The sequence below is a fragment of the Perognathus longimembris genome, chromosome 13 (assembly GCF_023159225.1).
Source record: "Perognathus longimembris pacificus isolate PPM17 chromosome 13, ASM2315922v1, whole genome shotgun sequence".
NCBI classification, from domain to species: Eukaryota; Metazoa; Chordata; class Mammalia; order Rodentia; family Heteromyidae; genus Perognathus; species Perognathus longimembris.
The window spans coordinates 7713359-7734385 of NC_063173.1; the positions used below are offsets into that span (position 1 = coordinate 7713359).

Consider the following 21027-nt stretch of genomic DNA (forward strand, 5'->3'; position numbering starts at 1 on the left):
GTGAACCTGAATGATTCTATTTGCAGAAATAATATACTTTAGAATAATATTAGGATAGAAAGTAAAGTGTCTTGGAGATATAATAGAACAGTTATACTTTACACATACAAATGTCCCTGAATATTCTACCTGACAAAGCATAGATTTAATTTTTCACAGCTCTAGATTTTTTTCTTCCTTATTCAAATCCTATATGCCATTGCCTAAGTCTTGAGTGTTCCTTCATAGAAAAATTTTATGGGCTTCTTTAACATCATTACATTTAGTTCAGAATAGTCTATTATCTACAACTATCGTTTCATTAACCACTCATCGAATAGCATTGTCTTAACATAGTTTATTTTCTGTACATTTTACTTGTCAAACTTGTTAGGTTTTCTTTTCCTAAGTATTCTTAGGAAATGTCAGTACATAAAATGTGTTGACTTAGTTCCTACATTGTGTTTAATCTGTGTTATTGAGATAAGCTCATTTGCTTCAGTGATCATCCTAGAGAAAGGATTCATTGAACATACTGTAGGTGCTCCTACGTTGAAATCTTTCCAAATATTAGGGACTGTGATGGGTACTTTGTATGCTTCATTAACAGCATGGCTTAACCATTCTTGTCACAAATAGGGAAATAGAGGGTAGGGAGTGGGGTATTAAACCGTGTATCCCAAGTTCTTAAGCTACAAGTGTCATTTGAAGTCTTAATCTAGAGCTCTGTTCTTCACATTAAGACATGCTCTTTTCCTCAGTGGTGACATTTGTGACAAGAGTTGAGACTGAAAGCAGACAGAAGCCTTCAAAGAAAACGAGATGACTCAGGTTTCCCATAAAACATCTGGTAAGACCTTCTGATCTGAGGCAGACTCTGTTTTGAACTGTTCTGATGATCTTCTAGCCCAAAAGCTCTTACTCCACATTTGCACAGGTTCTATAAGTCAGTCTCTCTAGACTGGAATACTTAAAACTTTCAGCAGTTATAGGGGATGGGAGCTAGCGTAGCACTATTTTGCAGAGAGTGTAAATTCCAGGAAATGTGCCACAGTTATTCCCTTCCTTTTATGTGTAAAAAAAAAACTTAAATGCTTCTCCATAGTGTCTAATAAACCCTTTGATATTGCCATTCTGCAGTGATAGCTCTTGATTTTTCATAATCTCTCTTCTCATTCGCCTTGCATCTTCCAACATTTATTCTTAAGAATGTGCAGCAAAGACCAAGAGGTGCTGTCTCCATGGTTGGTATCATGGGGAATGAGACTCAGAGGGCAGAGGATCTGGGAGAGCAGCAAGTGCAGGACAGGAGAAAGACCTAAGATGCTATTCCCAGTGGAAGAGTTTGTCTCCTGCCACTGAACACTTTGATGCCACCCGTGGTTATCCATGCTACTGAGATGTCACCTGGAGGATAGGGAAGCTAGACAGATCAAGATGGCTGAACATTCCAGTTCTACCAAGAAAGGAGTGCAGCCAGAGCTGTTAGAAACTGGAATGAAGGCTGGAATACGAAGAGATGAAGTTGAAGGAAGACAAAGTTTAAATTTCCAAATAGTTGGCAAATGGCGAGGAAAAATGGAGCCTCCCTAGTGGACAGTCTCTTGGAAAGAGGGAATCAAATATTGATGAGGTGGGATCGACTAGATTTGCAGTCTGCAGCCCTCTGGAAAGTCTTACTAATCTTTCAGCTTAGTGACCATTTGAACACTGTAAGATAACTTTGTTATAAATGTTTGTACTTTAAAGATTATGTAAATGACACTCTAGAATGCATATGAAAACATTGGATTAATGACATTTTTCTGTCACACATTATTTTACATTATCCTACTACTTGTGGTCATTGATACCTGATTAAGTGAACAAAAAGTAGTAACACATTTTGTATTAACTTATATATATTGAATTTTATATTATATAATTATTATATATTGACAACTTGGATCCCAAAGTTCTTCATTGCAAGAAATGTCCAGTTTTAGGTTCAATTAATAAGTTTTCATAACTTATTTAAAAGTACTAGTTATGTTTAACAGGAGCTTAAATTACTATGATTTGAGTGATTACTCATAAATTTACAACTATTTATAACTAATTATAAAGTACATGTAATCCATATTTGACAATATTTTCTCAAGAAACACCAAGGGCAACACTTCAGGAGAGGCAAAATATGCATACCATCATTTCTTCTCTATATCCCATAATGACATGCAACATGCATTTTCCCAGTTAACTTTTTTCTTTTTTACATTCATTTTAGACTATTATTTTCCTAACTGTACTAGAAAAACTGAGATGCTAGGGAGATTTTTAAAGTAATACAAGGCATCATTGTATAATGTAGAGACCTGTTAACTAGTCCAACCAGAAATTCTGGGTTCTAAGCCCACCATGCATTGACTGAAGCTGTTAGGTAGTACTAGGTCCTTTGGAAAGATAGTCTACTAAGATTTTTCTGGATTTAGCTTATAAAAGTAAAAAAAAAAAAAGAAAGATAAGATAATGCCATATTTATGTGAAATTTGATTGGTGGCTTCAAAATTAAATGATCTTTTTGTTAATATTAAAGAGTGTGCACAGTAAAAATACATACTTACCGAATCTCATGCTCTAAGCTATTGATTTTGTCATGTTTAATGAGTTTCCAATCAATATGAGATAGAAAAAATACGACTCAAGCAAACTCATGGCATGCTTACATGCACGATGACAGGAAGGTAAAGAACACATGTCTTCTTTAAAGCATTTTTCTAAAAATAATAGTATAATCCTAGTCAAATAACCAGCACTCATGGGATTTACACTATCCAGCACTGAACACAGAATAAAATAAAGTTCTTTTGGATATGTTAGTTGACCTCCCTAAAATGCACCCCCAGAAGTACTGTCCCTTGTTTTATTCCCTCTCATTTCTATGTCTGTCAATTTCTGATTATTCAAAATATTCCATTTGTTCGTAATGATCACGGAATCAGTTGAACATTTGTATTTTACAGCGGGGCTTGAAGATTTGTTTGTTTTGTTTTTTTTTTTTTCATTTAAAAAAATTCTCTAACATCCAGAATATCAGAATTCTCCAATCAGAGACACTACGTCAAGCCACAGCAACGCTGATTGGCTTTTTCAAATGTAGAAGACATGCTTTTTTTTTTTCTTTCTTTAAATGAGAAGCTAATTACCACCCAGTAGATAGACTTTCCCGCTGTGGTCTATGGAAGCGAGCGAGGGGTCTGCCCCGCGAGCGCTGGGGACGCGTCGGTGTGGAGACACACACAAGTGCACACACACACACACACACATCCTGCCATACACATTCTCCTTTGCACACACACACACACACACACACACACACTGCCACGGTAAGCGGTGGAGATCCTAGAACCCAGGTCCCTGCGCCCCTGGGTGGGGAGCCTGGCGCCCCGGGCAGCCCCGGGCGGGCCGGGCGGAGGGGAGGGGAGCGGGCTGGTGTGGGGGGGGGGGTGTGGGGACCCGCGCGGCACGCGCCCCCCGCGGCTGCCCGAGCCTACCTTGGTGGTGACAATGCACAGGCAATCCATGCCGGACCCCCACGCGGGCGGGCGGGCGGGACCCGGAGCCTGCAAATCACGCCGCCCGAGGACAGGGAGGGAGGGCAGCCTCGGGGTCCCCCGGCCGGCCCGCGGGGAGGGAGCCGCGGCGGCGCCTGGATGCTGCACCGAGGGCTGGTCCGGCGGCGGGGCGGGGAGGGGGAGCCTTCCTCCTCCTCCTCCTCCTCCTCCTCCTCCTCCTCCTCCACGCGGCTCGCGCCCGCGGGGCTCCCGCAGGTCCCCCCCCCCCTCCTCCGGCAGCGGCGCGCGCCGGGCGCCCCGGGCGCTGGGGTGCTGGGCTGGGCTGCGGCACGGGCGGGAGCGCCCCGCGCTGACGGGCCCGGGAGGACGGTGACACCCCCCACCCCCACCCCGCACCCCCAATCCCGTGTCAGCTCGGCTCCGGCTCCGGAAGGCTCCGCGGCGGCTCCCGTCCACCGCAGGCAGGCAGGCATGCTCGGCCAGAGCCCCCCCCCCCGCACCCCCTCCCCGCACCCCGCCCCCCCCCCACCCCGGGCCGCCTTCTCCTGCCCAACCAACAACTCTGAGCGAGCCCCGCCGCGCACTCTCCACTCCCCGGGCCGTCCGGCGCGGCGCGGCGCGGGCCTGGCGAGCACCGCAGCTGGGGGGGGGGGGGGTGCGCATCGGAGCCCCTAGGGGTGCAGTGGCCGGGGCAGCCTGGGACCGACGGCCGCCCCGAGGGCGATGGAGCCCCGGACAGGGACCCCGCCCCCCCCCCCCCCCCCCGGCCCCAGGCTGCACGCTGCAGACCTCCAAAGCTGCCTGGACGGATTGACTCGGGCGGCTCTTGGCGTGGTGTGTGGCACGCGCCCAGGAAAGCAGTTCAGTGATGGAAACGAGTGAGTGAGTGTGTTATAAAATCGCCGTGGGAGGAAGCCGCGAGGTGTTTACACAAGTTCCACACTCAGGGAGGCGGGGCTGGGGTGGAGGGGGGGGGGATCAGTTATTTCCCAAACTTTTCTCCCTCCGCTCCCTGCACTGCTGATGTGGGCAGAGCTTTGTGTTCCCCTCTGCAGCGTTGTACCAGCCGGGCCGTGCCCCCCCACACACCCCCACCCCCCACCCAGCACCTCCTGCCGCCCAGGGAAACGGCTTCCAGGTGCTCACAAGCCTCCTTCCACACCCTGATGCGCTTCCTTGCAGCGCCTTAGCTACACAGGCACCGGCAGACACAGGAAGGAAAGGCGTGGAGCAGAGGAGAGCAGGGTGAGGATGGGGAGGAGGGAGAGAGGGAGGGAGGGGAGGGAGAGACAGAGAGACCGAGAGACAGATAGACAGACAGACAGACACAGAGAGACACAGAGAGACAGACAGAGAGACAGACAGACAGAGAGACACAGAGACACACACACACACACACACACAGAGAGAGAGAGAGAGAGAGAGAGAGAGAGAGAGAGAGAGAGAGAGAGAGAGAGAGAGAGAGAGAGAGAGACCAAGAAAGTACTGCTTGACCAACAGGAATGAAAAGTCAAGACCTCCTTCCACTAAGAGGAAAGCACCCATTTATTTGGATCCCTGACAGTAATTGAGATAAAACGCCTAGGGACGGACACATTTCAATTACCTTTACCAGATACCAGCAGAACCACTGTCTCCCAACTACACACCACTACCTAGTTTTTAAAAGATAAAAGTGTATTTCCTATAATAAATATGTTTAAAAAACAAAGACGGATTGATAAGACATTTTTCTACCTTTCATGAATTATTCAGGATCCAACCTCAATAAACTCCTGATTGCTAAATACATGAGTGTCTCAGACGCTGGCAAGTCATTTTTTTTTCTTTTTTACCAAAATGAGAGCGCTGTTTTGAAAGGCCTTTTGTGTTTGGAGTTTTTGTTGTTGTTGTTGTTGTTGAAGTTCATAGCAAATCATATGTGTTCAGAGAATAAAAGACAGTGGTGGGGGCAGCTCCTAAATTTCAATTGGAAATAACAGTAGCAGAAAAAGAAAATATTGTGCATGCCAGTTTCTTGAACTCAGACCTTCTTGCTGTGTGGTGCTCTATCACTAGAGCCAGACCTACATTTCTAGCTTTGTGTTGGTTAACTGGAGATTAAAAAAAAAAAGTCTCTTGAATTTATCTGCCAGGTCTAGCTTTGAAGCATGATCCTCCGAGCTCAGCCTGCTAAGTAGCTAAGAGCACAGGTAGGAGCCATTGGTACCTAGCTTCAAAGCGATACTTGAGCTACATTATTATACGTGTTATTCTACAGATATATAATAACACTTCAGGTACTTTGCAAGTTAAGCTCCACAAATAAAATCCATACTGTACTCTATTCAATTAGGTAACTGTCCTACAGTTTAATAATATGAAAAAGCCAATGAAGCCTCACTTGGCCTATTGTACCTCCTTGTTTATTACTTCATTACCATAATTGATTTAACTTAATACTTTCTAAGCTTATACTAGAGTCTGTAAACCATCATGTCCTTGAACATTAATAGGCACTAAAAAGCTTCCCTGATAATATGAAGTATATAATATAAAAATGATTGCCATATTCATGTTCAAAATAATTAGGCTTCATTACTCTATAGCTTTTTAGAATTAACAAAGCACTTGTGACATTTATCAGTCAGTCTTAGGGAGTTTCAAGGATTTCCTAAGAACTTAATGGTTTTCTGTGCCAATACCAAAGACCAAGTTTCTTAATTGTCAGTCCAGGGCTTTCTTCGTCATAGTCAGAGCAGAGATAGAAGTTAAGAGAAAGTAAGTAAATTGGGTAGCACAGTAAAACGAGTATTTTCACAAAGAATCTTTAGAAGAAAGATTTCTTTGGAACTACATTCCATCTTCTTAGAGAGGAGGAAACTAAAATTGGAGAAAATTGGCAGAGGGAGCCCAATTAGTCTTCTGACCCTGGCTGATCACAGATGAAAGCACGTTATAAACTATAAAGGTCTGCAAAAATGAAAGGCCCCTTCTCTAGCACACTGTTGGTGTTCTCATGCCATTAGTTGTACATGTGTGTGTTAATGAAGACTCACTGTGATGATTGGAGTAATGTCTATATCTCCCACAAAAATGAGTTCCTTATAGATAGTTCTTTTCTTTTTCATTGCCTAGCCTAAAATCACCTGCAACAAATATACCCAAGAAGCAACTTGTATGGAGACAAATGAGTGACACTTGCTTTGTTGCTTAGAACATTTTCCATCCCATTTCTGTTTTAAATAGTTGTAAATTTATGTCTTAGTATGTATATAGCTATGTATAACTATGTACAATCCTATTTTACCAATAAAGATGAATAATTAAAATTGGAGAAAAAAAAGCACACAGAATTGCTGGCCACAGTAATTCAAACACTACGATACAGTACAGTAAGTAAGCTTGGAGAGTTTTGGAATCACAATGTAGAGATATTTAGCCTAGAATGGCATAATTACAAAGCCCAAGGAACTCAGCTAGAAACTGGAAGGCAAAAGAAACCCATGTACTGTATTAGATTTGTAGAAAGGAATGAATCAATACTACTGTATACCTTTAGGCAATTAACTAGATACAATCATCCAATGGGATTCCAGTAAAGGTCTTTAGATCAGACATTTCACAAGGTGAACAATCAGTTTCTGCTTGGAAAAAAGAGCATTTTCATATAATGTTAAATAAGTGTCAATATATTGTATGCTTTCTATGCCCATCAGTGGGTATTTACCACAAGGGATTAATCAGACATGTACACATATTTAGGTATAATAAATAGAGCCCCACCTCGAATGGAGCTTTCCCTTTTGGGTATGTCTGACCTTCCACTGACTTCCTGTAGATATATTAAGATGATAGAAGATAATCAACTCCTTCACCTCAAGGGAAACATTATTTTTAAAATTAACAAAGCCTCAGCTAGAAGCATTCTCTTTTTGCAGAGAGCTCAGTAGGGCCTATGATCTCACAAGAAGTATTTGGCAAGATATAATGCAGTTTCCTACAAATTGTTTTACTTGATATTACTAAGGTTAATGATATCAGGTCAGGAAAATATTGATTCTTAGTAAAATCTCTGCCACAGAAAATTTGATATTAGAATATTTCTACTCTAAATGAGTTCCCCTACGCCTGCACCTTAAACACTTAGATGCAGTGCTTTAAATTTTATTTCCAATAGGGAGAAAATTTCCTAGAAGTAGCTATCTCCCATCTCATTTTAGCCTAGAATATAAGTGGGTATTATCCTGTCCTAGGGACATATTTAAGAAATATCTCTGGCACCTAGCATGCCACTTGACAGCTAATATTGGTTGAATAAAAAAAGTGGTTCAAGGGGCTGGGAATATGGCCTAGAGGCAAGAGTGCTTGCCTCCTATACATGAAGCCCTGGGTTCAATTCCCCAGCACCACATATATAGAAAACGGCCAGAAGTGATGCTGTGGATCAAGTGGCAGAGTGCTAGCCTTGAGCAAAAAGAAGCCAGGACAGTGCTCAGGCCCTGAGTCCAAGCCCCAGGACTGGCAAAAAGAAAGAAAAACAAAAAGTGGTTCAAGCTCCAGCTATGCCACTTATTTTTTAATAAGAGACTTAAAAAATCTGTACATCAGTGATATGAATCCCGTGTCCACAAGAAACATCCTACAAATATGTTCTTATGCATCTATGTTTAAGAAACACATATGTTGCTATATGGGACTAAAAATATTTGGAATGAGTTTGTATTGGCAAATCTAGTGTGACATAAGAAGGTATGTATGGCTTGGAATAAATGGCATCTATAATGGACAAGGCCAGGAACAGATCACTGCTGCAGCTAGGCATTTACCCTTGTAATAGAAAAGTAGCACTAACTGTGTGCATTTTAATTAGTAATAAGTATATGTAATCAAGTGGATTTTATGGAATGCACTAAGGCAGACATTTTGTACTATCTGCAGTGTTCTAACACTTTTCAGAAAGAAACTATCACCCTTCCTTTATAAAGACCTGAACAACAACAGCTCCCTGTATTTATTTGGCTGGCCATGGGTGAAATACAAGTGACTCCACCCGAGAGGGCAAGGTCCATATTCTTCCTATCTCATGAGAGCTCCAATCTGCAGGTAGTTTTTGCCTTCCTGGGTACAAGTTGAGATTGTGACCCAGACAGATGCAAAGACCTTCTGTAGTCCAAAGTAGCTTGGACTCTGCTAACCAAGGACAAACAACCTGGGATCACCTAAAAAGATGGATGTGTCTCTGAGTTCCTGTTCTCGGGATTTTTATGGAAAGGCCTTTGGAGCAACTCAAGAAGGAATGGACTTCACATCAGAATGATTCACTGCAAGGGAACAACAGCAGCAATCCGCTCACCTGGCCTCCAATCCCTGTCTGTCCTTTCCCCGGGTACCCAGTACAGCAGGCCCACAATGACATCTGCAAAGCCTGTTAGCTTAGTAAAATAAATAGACTGCAGGCAGGTCATGGCAAAACGCCTGCCCTCATTTCCAACTCTCCAGAGGCAAATGGGAAATTAAGATCAAATGGAAAAGGACGGACTCATCTAAAGAGTTTCTGTCATGAAAAAAATTATCAAGATAGTATTGGACCTAGAAAATAATTTATGAAAAAGGAGAAGTCTACATATTGCATGCGAGTTGAAATGTGTATCTTTATAAGAGAACTACAAATATTAAGTGAAATTTTAAGTGAACCAAGGACTGTTATAACTAAAGCAATTATCAATTCAAATTTATTTTAAAACTACAGTTTTCACTTGTACACACCTCAGTCATAAGTCAAGTTTGCTCCTATCTGTGATTTGGAACATAGAAGTTATTTATCTCCCCAAATCTAAAATAGTCTTTGCAATGTTGAAATTTAGATAATCACAAGTAGTAATACATGAGAAAAAATTCACTTAAAAGTGTGTTTCTGTAACAAATATATGGTTATATCAACTTTGCTGAACCTTACATCCATTCCTTATGAGACTATTTTTTCCTACTATTATACAACGCTCTGAGTTGAATGGACTCCAAAACTTTGAATAGTTGTAAACAACCTCAGCAGTATTGCCAAGTTCATTCCCACACTCTACCTTCCTCCATACCAATCACACTGGACTCTTTTTTTGTTCCTCTATATTGATTTCACTCTAGCCCTACTCAGGACATTGAATTTGTTGTTCCTTCTGCCAGAAAATCTCTTCCTGAATCTTCACACAATTGGTTCCTTCTCATCATTTTGTCTCCCTATATATGCTACCTGCTCAGGAAGGTCAGCCTCAGACTGACTCATGTAATTAAACTAGGTTACATTCCATCGTTCTCCACTAAGAATGCTGGTTTATTTCCATCATAGTGATCATAATTTAAAATTATTCATTACTTTATCTGATCTGGAGAGCCTCCACAGAGTTAAGAGCCACTTCTGTTGTGTTCAAGGCTGGGATATCAATGTTTGCGACATGATAGATGCTAAGAACATACTTTTTTGAATAGATGAATAAAATAAATCACAGGAAAGCTATTTTTCCTTTGTTTTTCTTTTTTATCTATTTTTTCATGTAAGGCCAAACCATTACCCCACTATAAAGTTGACAATCAATTTTCTTAAGTGTAGCTTGGTTTCTAAGTAACTATTACTCATGGATAATCATATATGTATATATATACATATATATGTGTATATATATATATATATATAGTAAGCCACAGTTTAAGATTTGGTATGTAACCTTACTTTCTAAAATCAGGTATATATATTTAAAGTATATAACTATATATACATAGTTAAAGTATATAACTATATATACATAGTTAAAGTATATAACTATATATATAGATAAGTATATAACATGGTGCTCTGAGGTGCATATAAATAGAATAGTTACTAATGGTGAAGTAAATTATCTATTCACTATGTGGGAATCTCATATACAGAAGATTCTGTTACTAGTAGCCATCATGTTGTATGCTGGATTACCCAACATACAATTATCCAGAATTACTAGGTCTTCAGAGTTTCATGTTTAATTTGTTTTGAAAACGTCACATTATTTTCTATAATAGTTACACCAATGTACAGTCAGTCCTGTGAACAGTTTATAGTTCCCCTTTCTCTATACTCATACAAACATTTATTCTTTTGATGTTTTCATTTTTCAATCTCTCTCCTTTAGTGTGTGTATCTTTACCAGTATGGTATGTTTCTTTAAGACAGAAAATAGTTGAACCTCAAAAACTAAAATCCAGTCAACCAGGATTTGGGGTTGTTATTGAGGTATGTGTACTATTTTTTTTCCAGTTGACATGAGTGTTGTTCTTGTTTTCTTTTTCCCTTATTCATTTTATAAATATCCTGGCTTATTGAGGTGATAATGTTTTATTCTCTCTTAATTTTCATTTACCTATTCTTCTATCCTGTTTTATTCTTTCCAGTGCTGTTTTGATTGTGAATGACTTTTGCCTTTCTTTGTGTGGTAGGCATTTAAGTATCTTCTGTAATTATGTTTTAGTAGATGTCGTCTTTTTTAAGGTTACATAATATTCCATTATAAACACATTTTACTTTTTACATTTTTATCTGTTCATTTGTTGGCAGACACTTAAGCTGCTCCTGTCTCTTGATCACTGTGAATACTGCTGAAATGAACATGAGAATATAACTACTTCATCAAAATTCTGCTTTGAGAATGTATTGCCTGTGAGTCATTAGAGGATTCTAAATCAACCTCTTCTTTCCATGAGGGACTTCATATCAAAATAAAAGATAGCCCATGGAGGGTAACTGTGACCTGGGAATTATGCTAAACCAGAGGACAGGTGATCTGGGCTGACTCTGTACGTGGCATCAATCTGCTCGTATGGATGGAAGGTATATCCAGTTTTAAGTCTAAACTTTGCATTTTCTTGAAAGTTCCTATTACCTTTATTCACACACAGCAAATGCCTTTTTACTTTTAACGTGTGGTCTTTATTAACTTCTCTTTCCCTTTTAATGAAAGAATAAACATCTAAGGAAAGTTTGTCATGTAAGGCTTTGTCAATGAAAGCTTGCCAACTAAATTTCCTCCCAATTAAATTTCTCCTGTTACCTCCCAAATCAGCTAGGAAAATAACTTATTGGTTCCCTTTGTCAGAAACTGTCAACCGTCCACTCTCCGCACAAAACAGCTACAGAAAAGGTGCCATGAGACCTCTATCCCCCCTTCTTGTTGTTTTTTCTTGTTGTTGTTAGTTTGTTTATTTATGGAACTTGAACTCAGGACCTGGGCACTGTCTCTGAGCTTCTTCACTCAAGGCTAGTACTCTACCACTGGAGCCACCGCACTATTTCCAGTTTTCTGGTGGTTAATTGGAGATAAAGGTCTCGCGATCCTCAGATCTCAGCCTCCTGAGTAGCTAGGGTTACAGGCGGGAGCCACCGGTGCCCAGCTCAACACTTCTTTTTAAGATGAATGGAACCAAAGTCATCAGGAGGGCAAATCAGGCAGAGCAGATTTGGAGACAGGAAAATATTGTTCTCACAGACATTAAAAAGCACCACTCAAAAATTAGAACCAGGTAGTAAGAAAAAAAAAATCAAACTTCTCTCCCACCAGGACTCCTTTTTGATGTTTAGTTACACAAAAAAGCATGGACACTTAAGAGAAGTTGGTATAGACCTTCCACTTCAAATGGTAACAGGGCTGTAAACTCTTTAGACAGGTAAGGGACAAAAAGAATAAATGGCATGCATATCAAAAGGAAGTCCTGAAAGGTGACATGCTTTGGGGGTAGGCCTCATACTTCTTATTTACCATTGTCTAAAGATTCAGAGTTGCATTCTAGCTCAGAAAGTGTAGAGGTTAGAGATAAAAACTATAATTTGTAGTCTTTAATTTTTATTTCCTGCATGAGAAGCTGGAAATGTTTCTCTTTTCTACAGTTCACCCAAATTTATCCAATTACACTAAAATAAATACTTTCTAAAAAAATCTGCTTGGAATTCTTTTGGAGATATATATATATATATATATACATATATACACATATACATATATATACATATATACATATACGTATATGTATATATTCAAGTAGATTCAAGATATCTATCTAGGGACTGGGGATATGGCCTAGTGGCAAGAGTGCCTGCCTCGGATACACGAGGCCCTAGGTTCGATTCCCCAGCACCACATATACAGAAAACGGCCAGAAGCGGCGCTGTGGCTCAAGTGGCAGAGTGCTAGCCTTGAGCGGGAAGAAGCCAGGGACAGTGCTCAGGCCCTGAGTACAAGGCCCAGGACTGGCCAAAAAAAAAAAAAAAGATATCTATCTATATATCTGTATATCTATATCTATATCTATATCTATTCAAGTAGAATTTCTGTATTTCAAGTAGCAATTGTTGTCTTGTCCTTGTTGTATGTCTCAGCCTCTGGAGTAGCTAGAATTACAGCTGTGAGCCACCAGCTCCTATAATAATTCTATTTTTAACATTTTTAGGCACTTTTATGCTGTTTTTCCCTAATTGCTCTACAATTTTATCTTATCAACTGAGTCAATTTCCCCACATTTTGGTCTATAATTGTTATTCTCTATCCTTTTGATGTGTGTGTATGTGTGTGTGTGTGTGTGTGTGTGTGTGTGTAACAGTAACTGAAGGGAGTAAATACATCAGCTTCAGTTCCTGGGGCAGTATCTACAGACCAAGTCACCATCCTCTGAAAAGCTAGTATATTCTTAATATTAATAACTTACTAGGTATGTAATTTTAAAATATTTTATCTAATTCTGTTCACATTATTTTCACTATTTGTATTTTGATGTAGTTTGTAGTCATGTTCATTTATTTTGGCTTTTGCTTCCTGTGCAACAAAAGTGTATCCAAAAAATTATTCCCTGATGAAAGGTTAAGATATTTTTCCCTATTATCTCCCAAAAGCCCTATTATTATTGGTCTTATGTTTTCTTCTCAGAATTTAGCAATTTAAGGTTTGCTTGCATCTCTAATATATTTTGAGTTAAGGTCTAACATCCTTGTTTGTCTAGACAATCTAATTTTCCCACCATCCTTTAGTGAAGAATCTCTTTTTTTTTTCAGTCTTTCTAACTGAAAATCTTTTAGATATATATGGAAGAGTTTATTTCCTGTATCCAAAAATATATTTTTATACTTACTACACAATTGAATTGAATGTTACTTTTTATTATGTTTTGAAATCAGATCATATGAGATGTCTAATTTTGTTTCATTTATTTTGGTTTGTTTTTCAGGATCTTCACTTGGAAAATGGGGACCATCAACAGCATTAGTGCCTGAATATAAAGGTCAGAAAATTCTGCTCTGCTCTTATTCCCTAAAACAAGCATAAAAATCATGTTTATGGCTCAACAACATTAAGTAAAAGAAATTTTCCTGGGTATGGTGGCTCACACCTGAAATCCTAGCTACTCAGGAGGCTGAGGTCTGAGGATCGTGATTCAAAACCAAGGTGGGCAAGAAAGTCCCTGAAACTCTTATCTACACTAATCTACTTAAAAATCTGGAATTGGAGCTGTGGCTCAAGGGGTAGGGCACTAGCCTTGAGCAAAACAAGCTAAGAGAAAGCACCCAAGGCCCTGAACTCAAGCCCCAGTACCTGCTGTGGGGGGAGGAAGGTGGCAGAACTTTCTACAGGAAAGCATAGTAAATGGAGAAACAGAACTTAGCTGCAATGTTATTCTTTTGTTTGTTTTGTTTTTTTGCCAGTCCTGGGCCTTGAACTCAGGGCCTGAGCACTGGCTTCTTTTTGCTCAAGGGTAGCACTCTACCACTTGAGCCACAGCGCCACTTCTGGCCAGTTTCTATATATGTGGTGCTGAGGAATCGAACCCAGGGCTTCATGTTTACAAGGCAAGCGCTCAACCACTAGGCCATATTCCCAGCCTTGCAATGTTATTCTTAATTAGAAGATATAGCTATCTAGCAGAAAGCAATGTATGCTATACCCTGAAATTTTTGTGGGCAATATTGAGATTCTCTAAAATAAGTATTATTAATGTTGTAGCAAAGCATGATATAGATATTATAAGTTCAAAAACACTGCTAATTTGATAATCAAAGCCTTTCACTTTCAACTTAGAAAGTGAAACACAGGCTTTGTCCAAGAACACCCTGACAGTAAGTATGTAAAAGCAGTCATCCAGGCTCCAGTTACAACTTACACCTACGCCATGTTTCCTTCCTAGATTAATAGGTTTCCTATGACCAAGGTTCCCTCTATCCTGGTAAACTCTCTGTTCTTATCAACAGAGACCAAACTTTTGGACATGTTCATTGTGGTATTTTCATGTGATCTATTTAGTCTCATTATTAGCCACATCTAAGCCTCGTTGGCTGGTATCAGTTTTCTACTAATGAAATTAGAATCAATCATCAAACAACTAAAACATTACAATGGAATTGTGTTAAGAGGCATTTGGCCATGTCTCTAAGTCTATGTGCTATCCATAGCATTTAGCTTTTCACAAATAACTATTTTATTTGATCTTTATGACACTCCTGCAGGACAACCACAATAAATATTATCTCATTTTACACATAAAAAGAGGCACCATGTAATGTGTTTGAGTTCACATGACTGCTTAATGATAGAGCCAAGATATAAACTCTACAATCTCCAACTTCAAATCTTTTGCTGTTTCTACTTTCTAACACTTGCCTTTTGATACCACACTTAGTTTCCAACCACTATATCTACCTTTTTTCCCAAATATTTCCTTCTAATTTTCCCATTACCTCAAATTTAAAATGTCATATTAAAAAGTTTCCATTTATCCCTAGTCCACTTTCCTCTCTGATATCCCAACCATTGTTCTTATGCTTCTCAATTCTTAATTTCCTTAGTCACAAAGTGCTATCAATTCTTTCTTTAATTTTTTAATTAAGTAATTGTACAAAGGAGGTACCATTTAACAAAGCAGTTATTGAGTACAATGCCTATTAATCAGTCACCCCTTCAACATTATCACCCCCTTTTGACCCACCTCCTTCCCTTACTTTTCTTAATTTTGTGGTATTTACAATGCATTCCTGACTGTCTTCTCCCCCTCTCCCATTATTTGTTTACCTCTCTCTCCTTGGTCCCAGCTCCCTCTTGCATGTACCCATTTCCTGGTGCTTATTTTCTTGGACTTTGGTCTAGTTTTTCTCACTCACACATACATTTATATACATACACACATATGTAATACACATATATGTATTACATATACACATACATATATACACATACATACATACATATATACATATACGCATATATACATACATACATATATACATACATACACATATATATACATACATATATATATACACATACATATACACACACTTGTCTGCTCTCTGTTGTAGGGAGCAGAGCTGACTCCGTCTTGATTAGGGAAACATGGTAGGAAATGTTGGGGGGAGTAGATTAGGTCAATCTGACCCCAAAATTCCGCTTCTGTAAATGGTTTGCCTGTTTGTTGCTTGCTCTACCCCCAGCGTCAAGCCCCTACATCTGTACTATGTTTTTACCTTTATAAACCCCAATTCAAGGACTGCTTTGGGTCACAGCGTCAGCGCCCGAGTCTGCACTGTGTCCCTGGCCGGTCAGTTTGCTTTTTGCTTCCCCAATAAATCCATCTTTTTGCTTAAGACTGTCTCTGAGTGGTGGACTCTTGGAGGGATGGGGAATCCCCTCCCTCGAACCCCATAACAAACATTTCTTACTCTGTAACACTCTCCATAGGGTCTATAATATTTCAGTCATTTCATTGTAACCATCTGCAGAACATTCAACGTATCTAATTATAGATTCACAGGCATATTCTATCTATCACAAATGAAGGAAAACATCCAACCTTTGTTTCTCTGGGTCGGGTCTGGCTTACTTCACTTAATATGATTTTTTTCTAACTCTTTCCATTTCCTTACAAATGGTACAACATCATTATTTCTAATGGATATGTAAAATTCCACTATATAAATGTATAGTGGATGATGCATATGTATATCATTTGTTTTGACCATTCATCCACTGAGGAGTATCTAACTGATTCCATATGTTGTCTATGGTGAATAGTGCAGCAGTGAACAAGGTTTGCTGGTGGCTTTCCTATAACCTTGTTTGTATTCTATTGGGTAAATGCCCAGGAGTAGAACTGCTAGGGCATAAAATAGTTCTATGTTTAGTTTTGTGAAGAACAGCAATATTGCTTTCCAGAGTGGTTAAAGCTTATATCCCCGCTAACACTGTAACAGAGTTCCCTTTTGGCTGCATCCTCTCCAGCCAGAAGAGAAGGACCAGAATATGTCCATCTAATATGTGAGATAAAGGAGCCAAAACATAGGCTGGAAGAAAGAGGGCCTCTTCAACAAATGATGCTGACAAAAACTGAATATCCACATGAAGAAAACTGAAACTAGATTTTTATATACCACCTAGCACCAGTTTCAATTAAAAATGGTTCAAAGATATCAGAGTAAGACCTGAAACCATGAAACTTACAGGAAATGGTAAGGGAAACACTAGGCATGCCTGGGAACAGATGGAACTTTCTAAATAAAGATCCAGAAGCACAACAAATTAAAAAGACTTGATAAATGGGATTGTACCAAACTCAAACATTTCTGCACAGTAAAGGACACAGCTAACAAGCTAAATAGCTAACAGAAAGGGAAAAGACTTTTTTACCAGCTACACATCAGATAAGGGCCTAAAATCCAGAATAGACTTAGAATTCAAAAAATTAGACCCTGAAAGAAATAACCACACAATTAATAAATTGACTAGTAACTTAAAGAGAGATTTCTCAAAAGTAAAAATGGCCAATGGACACATGAAGAAATGTTCAACCCTTCTGGCTATAAAGGCAGTGAAAATCAAAACAAAATTGAGGTTCCATCGCAGCCCAGTTAGAATGGCCATTATCAAGAAAACAAGCAACAACAAATGCTAGCAAATCTTTTTTAAAAATTTATTGTCAAAGTGATGTACAGAGGGGCTACAGTTTCATACGCAAGGCAGTGCACACATTTCTTATCAAACTTGTTACCTCCTCCCACATTTTTCTCCCACCTTCCCTCCTTTTCTCCAGGAGTTGATTAACAATCCTCATTGTTTCTCACTAGAATTCTGGAATGTCAAATTACCAAGCTTTATCTTTTTGCACAGTAGTTTTATTTGAACGTAGAAGGCATTCCTAAAATTGCTTCACATTATCACTGTTCAAAAGACAGAAATGCAATAAAAACAAAAAAAGCCACTTTAAATACACAATAATTCATCAGTAAAAGTCTAAAGTTCACAATGATGTCTTCATTTCCCAAATTTTAATAACAACAGAACCTCAATAAAAGGTAAAACTTGCAATTCATTTCAGCGAAATATGTCTACTGCTAACCAGTTAGCATTAAACATATTTATATCCGAATCTTATTCAAATCTCATTAACTCCTCTAGTAAGAAAAAGACCCAAAGCCTGTAGAACCTAAGTGTGTAGAAAATATGTTTTCCTATGATGAAAACAAAAGTGTTTCTATTATATATATCACCATTTATTTAATTCAGCTTCCTGAGAAGTTGGTAAATTTGGTTTTTACTTATTCCTGATGATTTTTATCTTCAGGAATAAAAAATATGAATATCCCTGTGGACGGACAGGAAATCCAATTTTTTTTCTAAGTATGCATGAGCTGAGCTGGACATTCGCCCTCCCTCACCCTCTTTGCAGAACAACACCACCACCACTGCCAAGTGACATGACTTCCCTAGAAGCACATTTAGCATATTACAACTGTCTCAAGTAGTTTGAGTCTATGCTAAATAAAAACACTTTCAAGAGAGGAAAATTTAAGTGTCTTACAAATATCTGTACGATCAGTAGCCATTTGAGAGAAAGTACCAAACCACAGGACCCCAAATAAAGTACATAACTATTTCAAATGATACCTGTTCAGTGTCAGCTCAAGTAGCAGAGGAAGCCAAGATGCTGACCAGTCCAGAAATTAGGTTAAGATGTTTTCTTTTATGTGAACACTACTAGTAAGGGTACCCACAGAGAAGAAGGCATTTACCCATTAGGCAAAGAAACAAAGAAAATACTCCAATACGTACACTTGTCTTTTCATCAGTTTCATTCTCAAAGCACTGATTTTCTTTATTTTGCTCAACACAGGAAGCATTTTCCTTTGGTCCACTGGAACCTCTCAGCTAAAATAAAAGGTTAAAAATCAACACCTCTTATTTTCTAAATTGCAAATTCAATGTTTTCAAACTTGCAATGTTTGCCTTAAAATATCTAAGATGTGAATATTATTAGATAATGATGATGTCAGTTTTAGAATATGAATGTACTGCTTAGCCCATCTTTATATTGCTCCCAAAGAGAAAACATAAAATGGGTCAGTTATTCAAAGAGAAGTTTCCAAATTTCAAGGATTTACACTAGGGAATGTTGAAACGGGAGTAATCCAAAGTGAAATGAAGATTTGGCCTAAGCTGAGCATGGTTAATAAGAAGAGGAGGGCTGATGAGGCTTTCTTCTTTTGTGAGTTTCCATGAGTATAAGGATATCTGCTCTTCTATTGGACCTCTCAGAACAAGCAGTCACACAAACTGCCTTTGCACTGAACCAGATTTTTCAAGGACCTTTTATAATGATAGCTTTGGATAATATGAATAGTATCCACTTCCTGAGCAAAGAAGAGGTTTACTTACTGACCATAGTAAAAGTGCCTGTGTTCTTTCAACTGAGGGAATGTGACATATAAAAGAAAGATTTTCTGTTAGTTTATCATACAGCCATCTCAGCATGACCCTATTAAAAAATGAGGTGTGAAAAGTTAGAAATGTGGGCTGGGGATATAGCCTAGTGGCAAGAGTGCCTGCCTCGGATACACGAGGCCCTAGGTTCGATTCCCCAGCACCACATATACAGAAAACGGCCAGAAGCGGCGCTGTGGCTCAAGTGGCAGAGTGCTAGCCTTGAGCGGGAAGAAGCCAGGGACAGTGCTCAGGCCCTGAGTCCAAGGCCCACGACTGGCCAAAAAAAAAAAAAGTTAGAAATGTAATGTATTGCTGCTGTTGCAGTTAATAAAGTCCTGCAGTTAATAAAGTCCTGTGTCTTGAGCAGCATCTTCAAAGTGGTGGTATTCTTAGTTTGCCTGGGGGTGGGGGGGGGAGGGTAAAATCTTAAACACTAGTTTTTGCTTGTGACAAAAAAGGATTGCTGGTGATAATTGTTCTCTGCAAGAGAAAAGATCAAGAACTAATGGAATGATGAAAATGATTTGTAGAGGGACATCTTTAAAAATTGATAACAAATATGTTGACATTTTATGTTCAAGTGCACACAAATGTTCCTTCATCGTAACATTTGTTAATGAGGAGAAATGCCTGAAGTACTTACAGAGTCCTGGGAAATAAATTCTCAAATGTTTTTTGTTAGTTCTAGTGTAGGTGGAAGAAACTTCCTCATCCAACTACCAGAACTTCAGCTCTTCACAATCATTCTAGGTGAGCAGAAAGTCTTATCCCTTACCAGACAATATTCTAAAAACATGGACATAAACTGATTATGAACATTGAGAAATTTGCAACCACTATGAGTGGTTGGAGGACTTGCAGGATATTTTACTGTTTTTCAATCTCCAGGGATAAATATTTATTTGATGAATAAAGAAATACAAATGATTAAACTGAATGAATAAATGCATGCATAGATAGAACATAGTCCAGAGGGTCACATTGTGACACTTATGTAAATGATGCAGCTAGCTTGTCCACCTTAATTTGTTTCCATGGTTTATTCTCCCTAAGAGGGATGCTTTTAATCAACAACTCTGTGGATTGGCAGTATTCTGGCATCATTACTGGCACAAGGCTGCATAAACCTCAAATATGCAGACCTCGCTTGGTTGAGCGGAAAGACATGACCACAGCAATTCAAATCAGGAGTAAACATGCCTTGCTCACATGGACCTAGCTGAATTGCCCCCCCCCCCAGGCTTTGTGATCCCCTCCCTTCCTTTTAAGTGACCTCAAATACTTCAAAAAAAAAAAAAAGGTTAAAAATAAAACCAAAGTTTCTCTATTTCTAAGATGGAACAAGGGCTGTAACCTGTTAAGTCAGCCCGGGAGAAATGGCCCTTTCCCTTGCTTCTCTCTGGGTGCTCCCTAGAAGTCCCTGCCCAGCACGGTAACCCAGGCAATGGGCTCACCTAGGAAAGGTGGGAGGTTCCCCCCCCGCCCCCCATCACCTCCTAGTCCTCTGAGGTCACCTCGTCCTCATCCGTCCTGGGCCACACTTCCTTCAGACCTAAGAGGGTCCCAGATTCTGAGCATCTCCTCCCCTCCTCTCCCTGTGTCTCCTGCATCCCTGGCTTGAGTCCTCTGCGCATCTCCAGCTTGCGCGGCCCGGAGCTCTGCTTCTGCTAATCAACTCTCCTCTGCCTGAACAAGCACGTGGAGGTCTCCATTCTCCAAGCCTTGCACAAACCTCATCAAGACCTTCAAGG

At 39.6% G+C, this 21027-nt stretch overlaps 1 protein-coding gene across 1 annotated transcript in view; it reads right to left on the reverse strand.

Annotated features, from left to right (window-relative positions):
* Positions 1-21027, reverse strand: part of Dlg2 (discs large MAGUK scaffold protein 2) — a 1704707-nt gene that overhangs the window by 1387819 nt on the left and 295861 nt on the right. Inside the window, exon 4 of the mRNA XM_048360010.1 lies at positions 18626-18721. Within this exon, the coding sequence (XP_048215967.1) occupies positions 18626-18721 (96 nt within the window). The remainder of the gene's footprint in view (positions 1-18625; positions 18722-21027) is intronic.